General features: G+C 36.2%; 1 protein-coding gene across 2 annotated transcripts in view; it reads left to right on the top strand.

Annotated features, from left to right (window-relative positions):
* Positions 1-19,106, top strand: part of GRAMD1C (GRAM domain containing 1C) — an 87,716-nt gene that overhangs the window by 3,420 nt on the left and 65,190 nt on the right. Inside the window, exon 2 of one of the 2 annotated variants that reach the window (XM_045540246.1) lies at positions 1,752-1,901. The exons of the other annotated variant lie outside the window; for it this stretch is intronic. Within the exon in view, the coding sequence (XP_045396202.1) occupies positions 1,752-1,901 (150 nt within the window). The remainder of the gene's footprint in view (positions 1-1,751; positions 1,902-19,106) is intronic. 2 annotated transcript variants of the gene reach the window in all.

Genomic DNA, 19,106 nt, shown 5'->3' with positions numbered 1-19,106 from the left:
TCTTTCCAAGTTTAACATGCCAAACTGGGCTGTTCAGTGGAGAAGAAGTAGGGGTAATCACTCTTTCAGTAAGTAGGTCTTATAATGAGTTTCAATACTTGAAGGCCCTGTTTTATTTGACATTGGGGTGTATTATTTTCACTAGGGGTTGAGGGTGGTGGTCCATGGGACCCTACTTTTTAAAAAGCCAATTTGTAAGCTCCAAAGACTTGATTTCAATTTAATTTATTACTCATTGGGTCAGAGTGACCATGGCCACTATGGGATATTTTAGGACAATGTATACCTTGACCATGGGGACTTTAGGCAAGGCAATAGTTCTGATGGTTAAGGTGAGGCATGCCTATTTGTTGTCTATTTTATGTTGAGTACCTCTTTTAAGATTATAGGGGAAGCTTGTTTAAATTTAGTGGGATCTTCAGATATAACTGTACTTTGAGCCCCAGTGTTGATTAAAGCCATGAAAATTTGCCAGTGGATGCATTTTAGCAGATGTTGAAGTTAATTCAGAACCTGCATTATAGAGGCACAAAAGCCAATCTTTTTTCTTTTGTTATATAAATTATTTTAATAAATTTTATATGTCCAACTAGGTCAAATTATGCAATTATGTTTCAGTTTTTTTGTTTGTTTGTTTATTTGTCTGTTTCCTGCCCCCTCTATTTAGGTTTGTTTCTTTCTCTCTCTTTGGAGAGTATTGGATATACCTCAGGCAGAGAAGGTTCTCTTTTTATATTTACAAATTTCTTCCAGAGAGCCTCAAATCAGTATCATCAGGGTTAAGGGCTTCCCCCAGAGCAATGGTTAGTTTACAGGGTTTAAGAACCCCGAGTTTAAGTTGGGTTGGACTTACCTTTCTGCTGCACCATGGGGGTGCCATGGGTGCTCTTCCCTGTAACCCTGAGGATCAGGGTCTTTGTTACAACAGAGATACAGGTGATGATGGTGCCAGCAGCAGCAGCAGCAGCAGCAGCAGCAGAGGCATTTAAACATCCTGGTGAGCCATGTGCTCTTATAATGGCTCCTCCTCCCCAACTCCTCTTTTCTCTCTTCTTTGATTAACTTCCTAATGACTGCTCTTTCGTGAGCAACCACCTGACTGGGCATATCTTGCAGAGTATAATTATTGCCCTGAGTGCTCTACAGATTGGAGGCCAGTGCCTGGTTGAGACATCTGATTCGTTCATTTAAACTCCACTGTTTGTATAAATCAGAGCTTTTTTACTATTTTCTCTATTGATGGATAATGAGGTTATTTTCACTTTCCTAGTATTGCAGACATCCTTGACTCCATGTGTACATTAAATTGCTGTGTTGTAGTATATGTCTTTTTTTTTTTTTTTTTGCAACACATATCAGTCCTAAGTATATGTCTTATCTTTGGCCCTACTGGGCATTGTAAATTGTTCTCCAAAGTGGTTATACCAACTGACACTCTCATTACATTGTGTCTTTACTATTTAATTATTCCTCTAGCAGACTGTGAACTTCTGGAGACTAAGGACTTTGTTTTGTTCCACTTTGCATCCTAGTGCCAACTAAACTACCTAACAGATAATAGTAGTTGGAAAATCTTTGTTGCACATATAAATGTACGAGCTATAGAAACAAAAACTTATTCATTACTGTCTTCTCAGTACTTAAATTCTGTTTTTTTAAAATTAATTTATCTATTATGAACATTAATTCTTATATTTTTAAAATGGCCATTTCTCAATAGATGATTTAAATGGTTTGATGTTTGTTTCTAGGTGATAAATGAAGGGGAGTCAAGCCTTGCCACTGAGTTACAGGAAGAAGTAGAGGAAAATCCTAGTCCAACTGTGGATGAAAATAATATAGTGTCAGCTAAAAAACAGGGACCAAATTTACACAATTGGAGTGGTGACTGGAGCTTTTGGGTAATAATCTTTACTTTTTTATATCTTCATTTTAATCTTGTATGCAAATTTTAGGTCTACAACAATTCATATAATATTTATAATATTTTCTTCTTAGCATCTAGATTTTAGATGTTTAGGTTTTTGTCCAGAATCCTGAAGACATTTCTGATTATGCTCTCCTTTGGCCACTAGAATGCACTGTTGTCTGGTTTGATGGAGTGGAATTATCTGTTTCAATTTCCTCGTGAGAAAACCACACCAGAGAATTGGACTCCACTTACACTGTTGTTCACTGTATTGTCAAGAGACTAACATTACACAGAAACCATATTTTTAAATGTTGCTGAGAAACCATAATTTATATAATTTTTTATTTAAAAAGTTAGTTCCTATACCTAAAAGGAAGTTAAACAATGTTTGACCTATAGTGTATAATGACTATAAGATGAGTTTTAAAATTAGGAGTTTCATATTCTATTTGCATTGTGCTCACTTGGTTGCATAACCTGGATGTGCTTCAGGTTCCCCACTGTAAAATGAGACTAGTGCCTGTTGATTAGGCACATTAAGATCTTAGAGTCTTCTTTGAGACATTATTTCTGTTACCATATGAATGCTAACATTTGTTATATCAAAGGGCTCACTCTAAATCTAGCAATTCCTATGAGAGTTATGAGCCATTTGATAAAATCTGGTATAATGCAACTATAAGTAAAATATATATAAGATTACATAAGGCATATAGACTTCCACTTAGTTCATTAGAAAGCTGATCCCTTGAGGACTAGATATCCTTGGTAGCAGATTTTCTTACAATTTTAGAGTACACTAAAAAAAGACATAAATTAGCAGCTTATAAAGATTAGGTACAATTACCATCATTTTTTTCATAATTAGCATTTCAGTTCATTGGAATGTTATTTAATCTTGACATGACTGAGAAGTTCTGACTTCCTAATAAGAAACTTAATATCATAAGTTTTTTGAACCATATCCTAAGGAAAATATTTAATTGCTGAGAAATATACCAAAATAACAACACATCCTATATTGACTATATTATTTTTGGTCACCTTTAGGAAAAGTTTATGACTGTTATAGTGTTTTGACCCTTCTGTACTGTGAGTTTTATAGCTTATGTTATTGTTAACAAAAAAAAAAATTAAAAAGATTTATATTCTGGAAAAAGGAGAGCTTTATTTGTCACAAAGGGTAGCAACCTGTTGGGTGACCATTCCAACAGGTGGCGGAGTAGAGCCCCAGCCAGAAGCTAGGCTTATGTGCTTCCAGGGATGGACAAAAGGAACAAGATTTTATACTGAGTGGGGTGGTCAACAAGCTATAGGAGGAGTCATGAATATTTATGAAGGAAAATTATGCCCATATATAATTGTGCTTTATCCTTCCCATCCCATCATGGCTGGGAACTCAGTTTTAAGGTGTGTCTGGGGTCCCCTTGGCTGAGAGGAGTCTATTCAGTTAGCAGAGGGCTTAGGATTTTGTGTTTAGTTCATATTGTAGATTGGGGAACCTTCATAGGTCCAAGGGCTATCTACAGGGATAAGTAGTTACTGTAGTTACTCTTGGTAGACTTACGCAAGAAAAAATGTAATGCAAAAAAAGGAAAAAGTGAAGGAATGAGAAAATTTAGAAATAGATTCTTGCTACTAAAAGTGTAGCATATGGGGCCAGCAGACTTGTCATCACCTGCCAGATGATAGAAATGCAGAATCTTGGGCCCAACCTCAGACCTACTGATTAGATTTCCACAAGATTTCTAAGTGATTTGCATGAACATTAAAGTTTGAAAAGCACTAGTTTAGAGTGTCAAAGGTTTTCTCTGGCTCAGTTTGCATCCCTACACTGATTGCAAACACTTTAAGGAACTTTTGTATGAATTCCCATAGAATAGACTTAAAGGCTAATACAGCGTCTCAGAAGTTTTACAGACTTTTCCAGAGATCTCTTACCCAGAAACTAAAACTATCAAGAACTCAGAAGCAAACAAAACCAAAAAGACCCTGAATAGCTAAATCAGAGTTTATGCTGATATATCTGGAGAATTCCTCAAGTTTTCATTTGTATACATTTGTTTTTAAAAATTTATTTATTTATTTATTTTTTGAGACAGAGTTTCACTTTGTCACCTGGGCTAGAGTGCAATGGCGACATCATAGCTCACTACAACCTTAAACTCCTGGGCTCTAGTGATCCTTCTGCCTCAGCCTCCTGAGTAGCTGGGACTACAGGCATGTGCCACCACATGCAGTTAATTTTTCTATTTTTTGTAGAGATGGGGTCTTGGTCTTGCTCAGGCTGGTTTTTGAACTCCTGGCCTCAAGTGATCCTCCCGCCTTGGCCTTCCAGAGTGCTAAGATTACAGGTGTGAGTCACTGCACCTAGCACAGATTTTCATTTGAAGTTTCTTTAATATATTTTTTCCATGGTTTTTTATAAGCTTAAATAAATTGAATATTGGAGTTAGGGGAATTAGTTGATAATAACACATGCATAGAAGCAAGAAATGATAACAGAAGGTCAAAAAGTTTAGCAACCTGGGCCTCTTAAAGTGGAGGCCAAAGTCTATGCAGCTCTAACACAGTACTGTAATTGGTAGAAATGATGTTTAAAAAGTGTGGAAACTAATTCAGTTTTTTCACTGCCATTTTAAATTCATCTGCATCTACCATGGACTCCACTATGTTGCTATTTTCTGTTCTTCATTCTCCCCACAATAAAGTAAGAATTGATAAAAACAATAAGATGGGGGAGTTCACTCAGGCATCCAAAGCGAACACAAGGAAGACAGGTAGCATAACAAGCAAGTATTCATAAGACACACAACCTGGTACTTAAGCAAAGAATTAAGAATGTAAGAGCCATTTCAGTGGAACAATCCAAGGAGTCTGGAGTTTGCTTTTTCAGTTTAGGAAAGTTTCTACCAAAAGGATTGATAACTTTTTAAAGTTTTGGTATTTAAAGAGTTAAGCTATAGGGATCTAGAAAATTCACTAATGTAGAAAAACTGATATATTCTAGTCTGGCTAAATCAGTTGTTCCACAGGAGAGAATTTAGAGGGCAGCATGATATAATTGAACAAATTGGAGATTGGGGACAAAACATCTGAAACAGAATGTCTGCTTTGTCCCAGGTGAGTTCAGTGTGCGACGATCTTCAGTATGTTGTACAACCTGTCTGACTTCAGTTACCTCACCTATAAAATTAGACATCGGGTCACAGCATTAAAACACTGGCATGTCTTGAATCAGTAGTAATCTCATGCTGTTAACAGACTGGTTAATAAGTGTCTAGTAAGTGTCTCTCTGACAGTAAGAATTTAATTTAAAGGATTATGATTAACTCTTCATAGCTATTGTTAGTGAGATCAACAGCTTGAAATTTTCTACATGAATCTTGTAATATAAAGATAAGAATATAATTGTGTGTTTTATTTTTAATTTAAAATTAAAATACTTGGCTGGGTGCAGTGACTCACACCTGTAATCCTAGCACTCTGGGAGGCCGAGGTGGGCGGATCACTCGGGGTCAGGAGTTCGAGACTAGCCTGAGCAAGAGCGAGACCCTGTCTCTACTAAAAAAATAGGAAGAAATTATCTGGCCAACTAAAAAATATATATATATAGAAAAAAAAAAATTAGCCGGGCATGGTGGTGCATGCCTGTAGTCCCAGCTACTCGGGAGGCTGAGGCAGTAGGATCGCTTAAGCCCAGGAGTTTGAGGTTGCTGTGAGCTAGGCTGACACCACGGCACTCACTCTAGCCCGGGCAACAAAGCGAGACTCTGTCTGAAAAAAAAAAAAAAAAATTAAAATACTTAATCCTAGTATGTGGGAAATGAGTTTTATTATTAACTTTTAAACCCCAATGAAACATTAAGTGTGTGACATTAAGAAATGAAATTTAAAATAAAGTTAATGGCAAATAAATACTTATGCTTTTGCCCTTTAAGTGTTAGTGAAAATATATAGCAAAAGTTTAAAAAACTTCAAAAGTCTTTTTTTCCTGACTAAAATAATGGTATATGCCAAGTGGATTAAAGTCCTGGAGGAAAAGCAGAGAGAAATCTGCAGCAGATGCATTTATTTAGTGCAGCTTCTTTAGTGGTGTAGAGTAAGCAACTATCGGGAGTAGAAAATAGCTTTTAACAGTTTTTATTGTGTATATTTAGAAAATGACATACTTAATTGGATTTTCTGATAGAAGTAATGGTGCTTTGGATAGTTAATATGAAGTATTCTTTTGTATTTTGTCTTCACTAATTTTAAGTTTCTCCTTTAAAAATATTTGTCATTTGTATATACTTATTTCTTTAATAATTGGTTTAGTTGATAATTATATTTTAAAAGGGGAGGGATTTATAAAGTTTTCTGAATTGTATAACTAAATTTGTTCAGGGGTCTTTTGTGTATTTTTTTTGAATAACTGTATATTGGAAAATCTTGAAAAATATATACAGAATAAAGAAGAAATGAAATCTCAGATATCTCGTATCTTTGATTTAGGAAGGGAAATACAAAAAAAGGATGGAATAGGAGAATTTTAGAAGAGGTTAGAGTTCACATCTGTCATTTCTTTTATTTTAAAAACATTTTGAGAATAAAAAAGTCTAAATTTTCAAACATTATCTACATATATTCAAATAATAACTAGTGTAATTATGTTTTAATGGAAAATATTTAGATTTGAATTTTTCTAGATCACAATCAAGTTTTCTTTAATTATACAGGAAATCAGAAGTCTTGATTCTGTACTTTATCATTGATTCAGATTTATAAAATGATCATAGTCACATTATTCACATGTAAGTTTTTGTACTTATAAGTGGAGGATAAAACTTACCACAAGCCTGATTTATAGGTACACCTTGAGGATTAATTAATGTTGTACTCTAAATTTTTTTTAAAAGCCCAAGGGGATTAATTAGCATGTTTGTAACATACTTTGGAGAAGAGGTTTCTTATAATCATGTTGTCCTCCAGAACAACGTATCTTGGATTTATTCAAGCTTGTAAAGGATATTTCAGATTTTCACTTTGGTGACTAATAAAAGAGAACAAACCCATTTTCCAATTTATAGTAGATTAAAAAACACATTTTATCCAATTTGAAAAATTTTAAGTATAGGTAGTTAGATACTGTTTGATAAACCTAGATAATCTGTTAACATTTTTACGTTTACTTATAAAGGAATAGGAACCAACACTTCTGGCATTGTGGGGAGGGGACTATTTAACTTAAATACTCTTCTGCCAAAAGTACCTAGAAATGCTGGATAAAATGTTTCAAACATCTTTTTATAATGTGTGTCTGGGCTCACAGAATAGCAAGGGAAATACCCAAGGGCTAAAAAAGAAGAGGGAACTGATTACCAGAGTTGTAAGCACATGAGCTGCTGCTGAGGCAGCCTTGAGGAGTTTGCTCAGTTTTAGTGGGCACATGGGTATAGGAGACAGGAGATGATACCTCAGACTTCTGTGGGTTGGAGCTGAGAACTCTTCATACAGCCATGACTCTTGACAAGTTATATCCTCTGTGAAATGTAGACTAGGAAAAAAATCGACCCGTGTCTGCAGGCTTAAGACAAGGAAGCTTGTCTGTCTAAATCTGGGCTTAGGATAGGGGGTAAGTTTCTCCTGAGAGTACATAATTATAGTGCATCTCTAATTATAGTCTACCTCTCATGAAATTTGGGGGCTTGAATTTAATACTCTGTGAATGAACAAAAGGATTCAATAAACAGGGTATTAGACCCTCTAAAACTTCAGATAATTAAACTACCAAATAAAGACTATAAAAGTCATTTGGTATTAAATACTTCATAGAAGGAATTAAAAATATGATAAATAGATAAATTCTTGAAAACACTAGGCAGATTTGAAAAACAACCAAATGTAACTTCTAGAAATGAAAAATATGGTCATTAAAATAATAATAATTAAAAATGTCATAGACTTGGGAAAGAGAAGCTAAAGAGACATCAGTAAACTGAAAGATACATACACATTAGGAAATTACTCACATTGTATCACTGAAAGATAAACATAAAAAAGTGTGAAAGAGAACAGTTTAAGATATAAGGGGAATAGTAGAGAAGTCCATTATGAATCTAATAGGTGTTTCAGAAGATGAACGTAGAGAATGAGCAAGGGGCAATATTCAAAGAGAATATGCATGAAAAATTTTCACTCTTGATGAAAGACTTCAGAATCTGGAAGTGCAGTGAGCTTCTCACAGGCTAATTCAAAGAGTATGTGAGCAGAGATAATATCTTAGAAGTGGCAAAGTGACGTGCACTAAGATGGGAATGGTCTTATTAGCTGACTTATTTGAGTGTCTTCAATGCACCAGAATGTTTTAAGTGAACAGGACAATCTCTCTATCCCCTGGAACTGATAGTCCAGAATGGGAGATGGATAGTATACAGATAAACAAGTGTGCCATAGTATGTTAGGTAGTGATAGAAGCTATGAAGATAATAAAAGAATGTGAGGGTGCAGAGGATCACATGGGAGGGAGTATCACTTTTAGTTAGGATGATCAGGAAAAGCTTCTCTGAGGAGGTTCCACTTGAGAGAGGCACCTTAATGTGGGTGGTTGGAGTGGAGGAGAGAAAAAGAACATACAAGAATCAAATGAGAGAGGAGAAAGGGAGTCCTGAGGCAGGAATGGGATTGGCTGGCTTGACAAACAACTTGCTGAAGGGATGGATGTGATGAGTGAAGGAACGAAAAAGATTAAGGATAATGATTCCTTGGTTTCCAGTCAATGCAACTGGGTGCATGGACGTACCATTTAGGAGAAGAAAAAGACTGGAGGAGAAGTAGTTCTGGGGGTTGGGGAAATCAAGAAGTTAGAGCAGCCATCCCCTTCTTGGGTGGTGGCAAATCCATCCTTTCAGCTGCTCAGATTGATCCAAGCCCTCCTCATTTCTAGGAAACCCCATTTGCTCTGTTAAAATACATTGGGATCGGCCCACTTCCCTGCCCCACTGGCCTGGATTACCACAATAGGCTTACCTTTAGGCAATTGGCTTACCTTTCGGCCATTTTACTACCAATTTGTTTTATATATTGCTGGATTATATTTACCAATATTCTGTTAAGGATTTTTGCATCTATATTCATGAAGGATATTGTTCTGTAATTTTCCTTTTCTGTAATATCTTTATCTAGTTTGGGTATCAGGATTTAACTAGCTTCATAAAATGAATTGGCAAGTGCTCTCTCTTGTTCTGTTTTTTGGAAGAGATTGTATAAGATTAGAGTTAATTTTTTACATGTTTATAGAATTATTCAGTAAAACCATCTGGGCCTGGAAATTTCTTTCTTGGGAAATTTTAAATTGTGCACTGAATTTCCTTAATGGTTGTAGGTCTATTCAAATTATCTATTTCATATTGAGTGAGTTGTGGTAGTTTGTGTTTTTTGAGGAATCAGCCTGTTTCATCTAAGTTGTCATATTTATATGTGTAGAATTGTTTATAGTATATCCTTATTTCCTTTTGAGGTATGTAGGGTCTGCTGTGCTATCCCTATCTCTGTTTTAGTCCTGATATTGGTAATTTGTGTCTTCTCTCTTTCTTCCTCCTCCTCCTCCTCCTCCTTCTTCTTCTTCTTCTTCTTCCTCTTCTTCTTTCTTCTTCTTCTTTCTTCTTTTCTTTTTTCTTCTTCTCTTGTTAGAGGTTTACCAATTTTATTATTTTTGAAGAATCAACTCTTTGTTTTATTGATTCTCTATTTTATATTTCAGTTTCCTTGGTTTCTGCCCTTAACTTTATTATTTACTTACTTTTGCTTGCTTCAGTTTATTTTACTCTTTCTGTTCTAAATCCTTGAGTTGGACACTTAGGTTATTTGTTTCAGACTTTTCCTTTTTTTCTAATGTGGGCATTTAGTGCTATAAATTTCTCTGTCAGCTTTAGCAGTGTCCCCCAAATTTCAGTATGTTATATGTTCATTTTCATTAGTTCATTGTGTTTTTTAATTTCCTTTGAGACTTTCTCTTTGACTCATGGATTATTTGGAAGTGTGTTGTTTACTTTCCAAGTATTTAGAGATTTTGTGCTTTCTGTCATTAATTTCTAGTTTGATTCCATTGTGGTCAGAAGACACACACTGTGTGATTTTGGTTCTTTAAAATTTGTGGAGGTGTGGGTGAGCATATAGTCTATCTTGGTATATGTTCCCAAACAGTTGATATTACCGGATTTAAAAATTTTTGTAACTTTATGCATTTGAAATAATATCTTAGAGAACCTAGGTGAACTAGATAAATTTATACAAAATACACAAACTACTGAAATTGACTCAAGAAGAAATAGAAAATCTGAATAGACCTATGACAAGGAAAGAGATTAAATTAGTAAAAAACCAAAAACCCAATCCTTCTAACCCCCAAACCAAAACAGCAATAACAAAAAGCTTTTCACAAAGAGAACCTCAGGACCAGATGGATTTACTGGTATATTTTACCAAATGTATAAAGAAGAATTAACATAAATTCTTCAAAAACTCTTCCAAAAAAAAACCAAAAAAAAAAAACCACAAAAAACAAAAAAGGAGGCAACACTTCCCAAATCATTCTGTGAGGCCAGTATTACCCAGATTCCAAAATCAAAATAATCATAATTCTATACACTAATAGTGAACAACCTTAAAATGAAATTAAGAAAACAATTCCAAGAGCAATGACATCAAAAGAGTAAAATAGTTAGGAATGAAATCAACAAAAGATGTGTAATACTTGTACACTGAAAACTATAAAACCTTATTGAAAGACATTTAAAAAGAATAAATGGGAAGACATCCCATGTTCATGGATTAGAAGGCTTAATATTGTTAAGGTGACAGTACTACTAAAATTAATCTGCTGATTCAGCACTATCCCGTCAGAATCCAGATTGGCTGTAGAAATTGATAAGAAGAACCCAAGTTCATATGGGAATGCAAAGGACCCAGAATAGCCAAAGTAATCTTGAAAAACAATGAAATTAGAAGATGAACACTTCCTGATTTCAAGGCTTAGTATAAAGCTACAATAATCAAGATAGTAAGCACTGGGATAAGAAGAGACTTGTATATTAATGGAATAGAATTGAGAGTCCAGAAATAAACCTCTAAATTTACAATCAGTTGATTTTTGAGAAGGGTGCCAAAACAATTTAAAGGGGGAAAGAATAATCTCTTCAACAAATGGTGTTAAGACAACTAGACATACACATGCAAAAGAATGAATATGGACCTTTACTTGACACTATATAAAAAAATTAACTCAAAATGTATCATAGACCTAGATGTGAGAGCTAAAACTGTAAAGCTCTTAGAAGAAAACATAGGTTTAAATCTTCATGACTCTTGGATTATGTAATAGTTTCTTAGATGTGATACCAAAATTCTCAGTGGTAAAAGAGGAAATAGATAAATTTGACTTCATTAAAATTAAATCACTGTGCTTCAAGGAATCCATTAAGAAAATAAAAAGATAACTCACAGAATATGAGAATATATTTGCAAATCGAATATCTGATAAGGGACTTGTACTAGAATGTATAAAGAACCCTTATAGCTTGATAATAAAAAGATAAATAAACCAATTTTTTTTTTTTTTTTTCTTAGACAGAGTCTCACTTTGTTGCCCAGGCTAGAGTGAGTGCCGTGGTGTCAGCCTAGCTCACAGCAACCTCAAACTCCTGGGCTTAAGCGATCCTACTGCCTCAGCCTCCCAAGTAGCTAGGACTACAGGCATGCGCCACCATGCCCAGCTAATTTCTTCTATATAGATTTTTAGCTGTCCAAATCATTTCTTTCTATTTTTGGTAGAGACAGGGTCTCACTCTTGCTGAGGCTGGTCTCGAACTCCTGACCTCGAGCAATCCTCCCGCCTCAGCCTCCCAGAATGCTAGGATTACAGGTGTGAGCCACCACGCCCGGCCTAATAAACCGATTAAAATGGGCAAAACTTGAATGACATTTCTCCGAAGATACTCAAATGGCGAATAAGTACATGAAAAGATGTTCAGTATCAATAGTTATTATGTAAATGGAAATCAAAACTACAATAGGATGCCATTTTATACCCATTAGGATGGCTATAAATAAAAGGATAGACATTAAAGATTGGTGAGGATGTGGAGAAATTCAAAATGTCATACATTGCTGGTGGGAATGTAAAGTGGTGCAGCCAATTTGGAAAATAGTTTGGCAGTTCCTCAAAATGTTAAAAACATAGAATTACCATATGACCCAGCAATTCTACTCTTAGGTATATACCCAAGAGAATTTAAACATATTCATACAAAAATTTGTACATGAATGTTCATAGTAGCATTATTTGTAATAAGCAAAGAGTAAAAACAACCCAAATGTTAATCAACTGATGTATGCATAAAATAAGATAAATTGTAATATATTCACACAATGGAATATTATCTATAAACTGGAATGAAGTAATGATTCATGCTACAACATGGATGAAACTTGAATACATAATGGTAAATGTAAATGACAGCTACAAAGAGCCACAACAGTGTATTTATATGAAGTTTCCAGAGTAAGCAAATCTATAGAGACAGAAACTAGATTAGTGATTGATAGGGCCTGGGTGGAGGAGGAAATGGAGTGTTGCTGCTAATGGGTATAGGGTTTCTTTTTTTAAAAAATTTTTTAAAAATACTATTGTATGTAATAGTTGTACATATTTATAGGGTACATGTGATGTTTTACTACAACCATACAATGTATATTAATCAAATCAAAATAATTGGGCTATCACATTTATCATTTCTTTGTGTTAGGAACATTCTGATTTCACGCTTTTAGTTATTTTAAAGTATACCCTAACTTGTTGATTGTAGTCCCTTTGTTCAAATAAAATATTGTTCATTCTATCTAACTATCTCACTATATTTTTGTACCCATTAACTATCCCCACTTTATCCGCCCTTCCCTGCTACCCTTCCCAGCCTCTGGGAACCATCATTCTACTCTCTGTCTCCATGAGATCAATTGTTTTAATATTTAGCTCTCACATATGTGTGAGAACATGCAAGATTTATCATTCTGTGTGTGGCTTATTTCATTTAACATAATGTTCTCCAGTTCCATCCATGTTGTTGCAAATGGCAGGATTTCATTCTATTTTATGGCTATATAATATTACATTGTGTATATGTACCACAATGTCTGTATCCATTCATCCATTGGTGGATACTTAGTTTGGTTCCATATCTTGGCTATTGTGAATAGTGCTGCAATAAACATGGGAGAGCAGATATCTTTTTGATATACTGATTTCCCTTTTGTGGATATATACCTAGCAGTGGGATTGCTGAGTCATATAGTAGTTCTATTTTTAGTTTTTTGAGGAATCTCCACTGTTCTCCATAGTGATTGTACTAATATATATTCCCACCAGCAGGGTATGAGAGTTCCTCTTTCCGGTATGGGGTTTCTTTTTGGCATGATAAAAGTTTTCTGGAATTAGATTGTGGTGAGGACTGCACAGCTTTGTGAGTGTACCAAAACTACTGAATTGTAAATTGCGAAAGAGTGAATTTTATAGTATGTGAATTTTATCTCAATTTTTTAAAGTGTCTAGTTGGTATGGAACTCTAAGTAAATATTTTCTTCTGCATCTAACGGGTATTGGTTTGGGAGAAAGGATCTCTCTGGACAGATTCATTTTAAGTCTAGTGGTATAAAAACTCTTAATTCAACCAATTTGGTAAACTCAAGTAATCATTAATCCTATTCATCAGTATCTTTGTTTCTTTTTATTCTGGGCCCATGGTTATTCTGGGCCCTAGAAAAACCTGTGTTTTTCTAGGTTCCTGAAGTGTAGCCATGTGACTATTTTTTGTCAATAAAATGTGAACAAAATGATGTGTCTCATTTCCCATTAGAAGTCCTTAAGAGTTAGTATACTATTTGTCATGTCCTGCCATATGGCATCATATGGCAGGAGTACATGCAAAAAGGACAAAATGTGAGGGGCAACTTTGCTTTATAATAATCTCCTGTCTGGTAAATAATCCAGTCTTGTGAGAGTGAGAATTTACTCACTTCCTTGAGATGACATAAATCCTTTCATGAGAGTTGATTCCTCATGATGCAAGAGCCTCTTAAAAGTCCTGCCACCTCTCAACACCATTGCACTGGGGACCAAGCCTCAACATGAGTGTTGGTGGGGATAAACCATATTAAAAGCATAGCATTCCACTTCTGGCCCCACAGAACTTATGTTTTTCTCACAACGCAAAATATAATCATTCCATTCCAGTAGTCCTGAAAGTCTTTTGTTTTTTTTTGAGACAGAGTCTCGCTCTGTTGCCCAGGCTAGAGTGCTGTGGCGTCAGCCTTAGCTCACAGCAACTTCAAACTCCTGGGCTCAAGTAATCCTCCTGCCTCAGCCTCCCGAGTAGCTGGGACTACAGGCATGCACCACCATGCCTGGCTAATTTTTTCTGTATATTTTTAGTTGTCCAGCTAATTTCTTTCTACTTTTAGTAGAGACGGGGTCTTGCTCTTGCTCAGGCTGCTCTTGAACTCCTGACCTCAAGCGATCTTCCCACCTCGTCCTCCCAGAGTGCTAGGATTACAGGCGTGAGCCACCGCACCCGGCCCCAGTCTTGAAAGTCGTAATTCATTCCAGCACCTGCTCAAAAGCCTAAAGTCCAGAGTCTCCTCTCTGAGTCTCAAGGCAAACTCTTTCTAGCTGTGAGCCTGTAAAACCAAAACAAGTTATCTATTTCCAAAATGCAATGACAAATATCAGGTGACAGTATGTAGATTGTTTTGTATCTGGGTTCTCTGTTCTTGTTCCATTGGTCTAAGTCTCTATTTTTGTGCCAGTATCATGTTGTTTTGGTTACTGTAACCTTGTAGTGTAGCTTTAAGTCTGGTAAAGTGATGCCTCCAGATTTGTTCCTTTTGCTTAAGGTTGCTTTGGCTATTCGGGCTCTTTTCTGGTTCCAAATGAAGTGTAGAATTATTTTTTCTAGATCTGTGAGAAATGATGTTGATATTTTGATGGGGATTGCATTGAATCTGTAACACACTTTGGGTAGTATGGACATTTTAACAGTATTGATTCTGTCAATCCATGAGCATAATATGTTTTTCCATTTGTTTACATCATCTGCAATTTCAGTCCTCAGTGATTTGTAGTTCTCTTTATAGAGATCTTTCACCTCCTTGGTTAAATATATTCCTAGGGATTTTATTTTCTTTGTAGCTATTGTGATAGGTATTGAGTCTTTGATTTGATTCTCAGCTTAACTGTTGTTGGTGTATAGGAATGCTACTGATTTGTGTACATTGATTTTGTAACCTGAGACGTTGCTGAATTTATTTATCAATTCTAGGAGTCTCTTGGCAGAATCTTTGGGGTTTTCTAGATATAAGATCATATCGTCATCAAAGAACAATAGATAGTTTGACCTCCTCTTTCCCTGTTTGGATACCCTTAATTTCCTGATTGCTCTGGGTAAGACTTCAGCACTGTGTTGAACAGAAGTGGTAACAGTGGATATCCTTTTCTTGTTCCAGTTCTGAATGGGAATGCTTTCAACTTTTCCCCATTCATATGATGTTGGGTGTGGGTTTGTCGTGTATGTCTTTTATAATTTTGAGGTATGTTTCATCTGTGCTTATTTTGTTAAGAGCTTTTATCATCAAACCGTGCTGTATTTTGTCAGATGCTTTTTCTGCATCTGTTGAGATGATCATATGATCCTTGTTTTTGCTTTTGTTTATGTGGTGAGTCACATTTATGGATGTTGAACTACTTGCATCCCTGGGATGAAGCCTACTTGGTCATGGTGGACAGCAATATACACCAGGGAAAAGAATCCCTATTGAATAAATGGTGCTGGGAATTGGGTAGCCACATGTAGAAGATTGAAACAGGATTCATATCTCTCACCACTCACAAAAATTAATTCAAGATGGATAACAGACTTAAATCTAAGACATAAAACCATAAGAATTTTTGAAGAAAATTTTGGAAATGTTGGAAAAACTCTTCTAGATATTGGCCTAGGGCTAATAACCAGAATCTACAAAGAACTCAAGCAAATCAAGAAAAAAATCAAACAACCCCATTAAAAAGTGAGCAAGAAACATGAACAGAATCTTTTCAAAAGAAGATAGACTAATGGCCGATAAACATGTTAAAAAATGCTCAATGTCACTAATCATCAGAGAAATGCAAATCAAAACCATAGTGAGATATCACCTAACCCCAGTGAGAATGGCTTTTATCAAAAAGTCCCAAAACAATAGATGCTGAAATGGATATGGAGAGAAAGGAACACTTACAAACTGTTGGTAGGACTGCAAACCAGTGTAACCTCTATGGAAAATAGTATGGAAAGTCCTCAAAGAACTAAAAGTAGACCTATCATTTGATCCCCAATCCCACTAGTGGGTATTTACCCAAAGGAAAAAAATCATTTTATTAAAAAGACACTTGCATTAGAATGTTTATTGCAGCACAAGTTACAGTTGCAAAGATGTGGAATCAACACAAATGCCTATCATTTCATGAGTAGATTAATGAACTGTGCTGTATGTACACCATGGAATATGAGTCAGCCATTAAAAAAATGAATTAATGCCTTTTACAACAATCCAGATGGAACTGGAGACTATCCTCCTAAGTGAAGTATTGCAAGAATGGAAAAACAAACACCACGTGTACTCACTATTAAACTGGAACTAACCGATCAACACTCATGTGCACAGATGGAAGTAAAACTCAATGGAAATCACGCAGGTGGGAGGGAGGAGAAGGGGATGGGTGAAATCATACCTAATGGGTACAGTGTATACTGTCTGGGTGATGGGCACACTTATAACTTTGACTCAAGCAGTACAAAAGCAATCCATGTAACCAAAACATTTCTACTCTCGTAATATTCTGAAATTTAACAAGAAAAGCAAACACACACACACACACACACACACACACACACACACACACACACACAAAGCAAAAAACCCAAAATGCAATGGCAGGACAAACAGGGTAAACAGTCCCTTTCCAAAGGGAGAGAGAGGCAAAAAGAAAGGAGTAGCCGGCCCAAAGCAAGTATGAAACCCAGCAGGGTAAACATTAAATCTTAAAGCTCCCAAATAATCTTTTACTCCATGGCCACCTCTGGACACACTGAAGTGTGGGGTAGTGCGGGGGTCCCAAGGCCTCGGGCAGCCCCACTCCCACGGTTTTTCTGAGTGTAGCTAATGCCACTGCTCTTACAAGTTAGAGTTGCACACTGGTACGTACAGCTTTCCCAGGCAGGCATTGCACACTGCCAGTGGCTCTGTCATTCTGGGGCCCCAGCAGTGACCATGACCCCACATTTCTGCTGGACATTGCTCTAATGGAGGCTCTCTGCAGCTCTGGCCCTGCAGCAGGCTCCCTTTTAGCCGTATTAATCTCCAAATAGTCTATGGGTGACTCCCGTGTTTTCCTTTCCTGAAAAAGCTCTTTCATTCTCTACAAGTTTTCCAAATTTTTATGCTCCACTTCCCTTTTAATTATAAATTCTGTCTTTAAATAAATTATTTTCCCTATCATTTTACTTTAAGTAGCCAAAAGCAGCCATGTAACATCTTGAGCACTTTGCTGCTTAGATATTTCTTCTGCCAGAAATTCTACTTTGCCACTCGCAAATTTGGCCTTCCACAAAGCCCTAGGGCATGGACACAATGCAACCAAGTTCTTTGCTGCTTTGTCTTAATAATAAGGATGGCCTATGCTCCTGTTCCCAATAATATATTCCTTATTTCCATCTGAGACATCTTCAAAATGCCCTTTACTGTGGACATATCTTACATGGTTCACAACCGTGTAAGTAATCTCTAAGAAGATCCAGACTTTCCCAAGTCTTGTTTACTGAGCCCTCACCAGAATGGCTTTTAATCCTTTGTTTATAGTAATCTAGGCTTTTTCTAGCCTGCTACTCTAAATTCTTCCAGTCTCTACCTTCTACCCAGTTCCAAAGCTACTTTCGCATTTTCAGGTATTATTATATTATTAGTAACAACCCTACTTCTTGCTACCAATTTTCTGTCTTAGTCCATTTTCTTTTGTTACAGCAAAATACCTGAGACTGAGTAATTTATAAAGAAAAAGGGTTTATTTGACTCATGGTTTAGAGTGTGGGAAGTTCAAGGTCAGGAGGCCTCATCTGGCACGGGCCTCATGTTCATCATAACATGGTGGGAGCATGTGCAGAAGAGACACAACATGAGTGCTGACCTTGCTTTATAACAACCTTCTCACTCAGTAATCAATCCAGTCCCATCAGAGTAAGAATTTTCTCCCCCAAGGTGGCATTAATACATTCCTGTGGGCAGATCCTTCATGCCCCAAGCACTTCTTAAAGTTCCTATCACTTCTCAACACTGTTACAGTGGGGAGCAAGCCTCAGTAATGACTTTTGGTGTAGACAAACCATATTCAAACCATAGGAACTACTAAAACTCATTTCAAAATCTTCTTGTGAGGCTATGGAGTGGGCCACAGATATTGAGTCACTGAGACTCTCCAGATCATTTTTTTTTTTTTCACTTTTTTATTTTTTATTTTTTATTTTTTTTCCTTTTTATTTCAGCTCATCATGGGGGTACATAAGTTTAGGTTATATACATTTTCCATGTCCCACCCATCCCCCCGAGTCAGAGTCCCAGGGGGTCTGTTCTCATTCTCCAGACAGTGCGCCTGGCACTCATCATGTAGTCATACCTCCATCCCCTCCCCGCCCCCACCTCCCCGGGTCTGCACCTTCAAGCATGACCATTCCCCAGAGGGTGTGCAACGCACTCATCCAGATCATTTTTGATTAGATGCCAACTGTTAGGATTTTGGGATGGGAAGATGCTGGTTTATTGAATTTTACTGTATTCACATGTATAAATATGCACAGAAAGTGTTAGAATCACTTAGGATGAGAAGATAGTTATTTTGGGGAATGATTTTAGAGAACTACAAGAAAAGAAGAAAGTGGAGTCTTTAAGGACAGAAACTTAAATGTTTAAATATTTTTTATTTTTATTGCTTCAAATATTGTCTCTACCTCATTTTTCTCTCTTTTCCTGGGACTTTGGTTATGGTTATTTTAGACTTTCTCCCTGTATCCTCATTCTCTTAACCTTTATTCTCCATTTTCCATAATTTTTGTAGAAACATTTGAAGTCCCAG

This window comes from Lemur catta, chromosome 1, assembly GCF_020740605.2.
Source record: "Lemur catta isolate mLemCat1 chromosome 1, mLemCat1.pri, whole genome shotgun sequence".
Classification (NCBI taxonomy): Eukaryota; Metazoa; Chordata; class Mammalia; order Primates; family Lemuridae; genus Lemur; species Lemur catta.
This window is presented reverse-complemented; position numbering and strand designations above follow the sequence as displayed.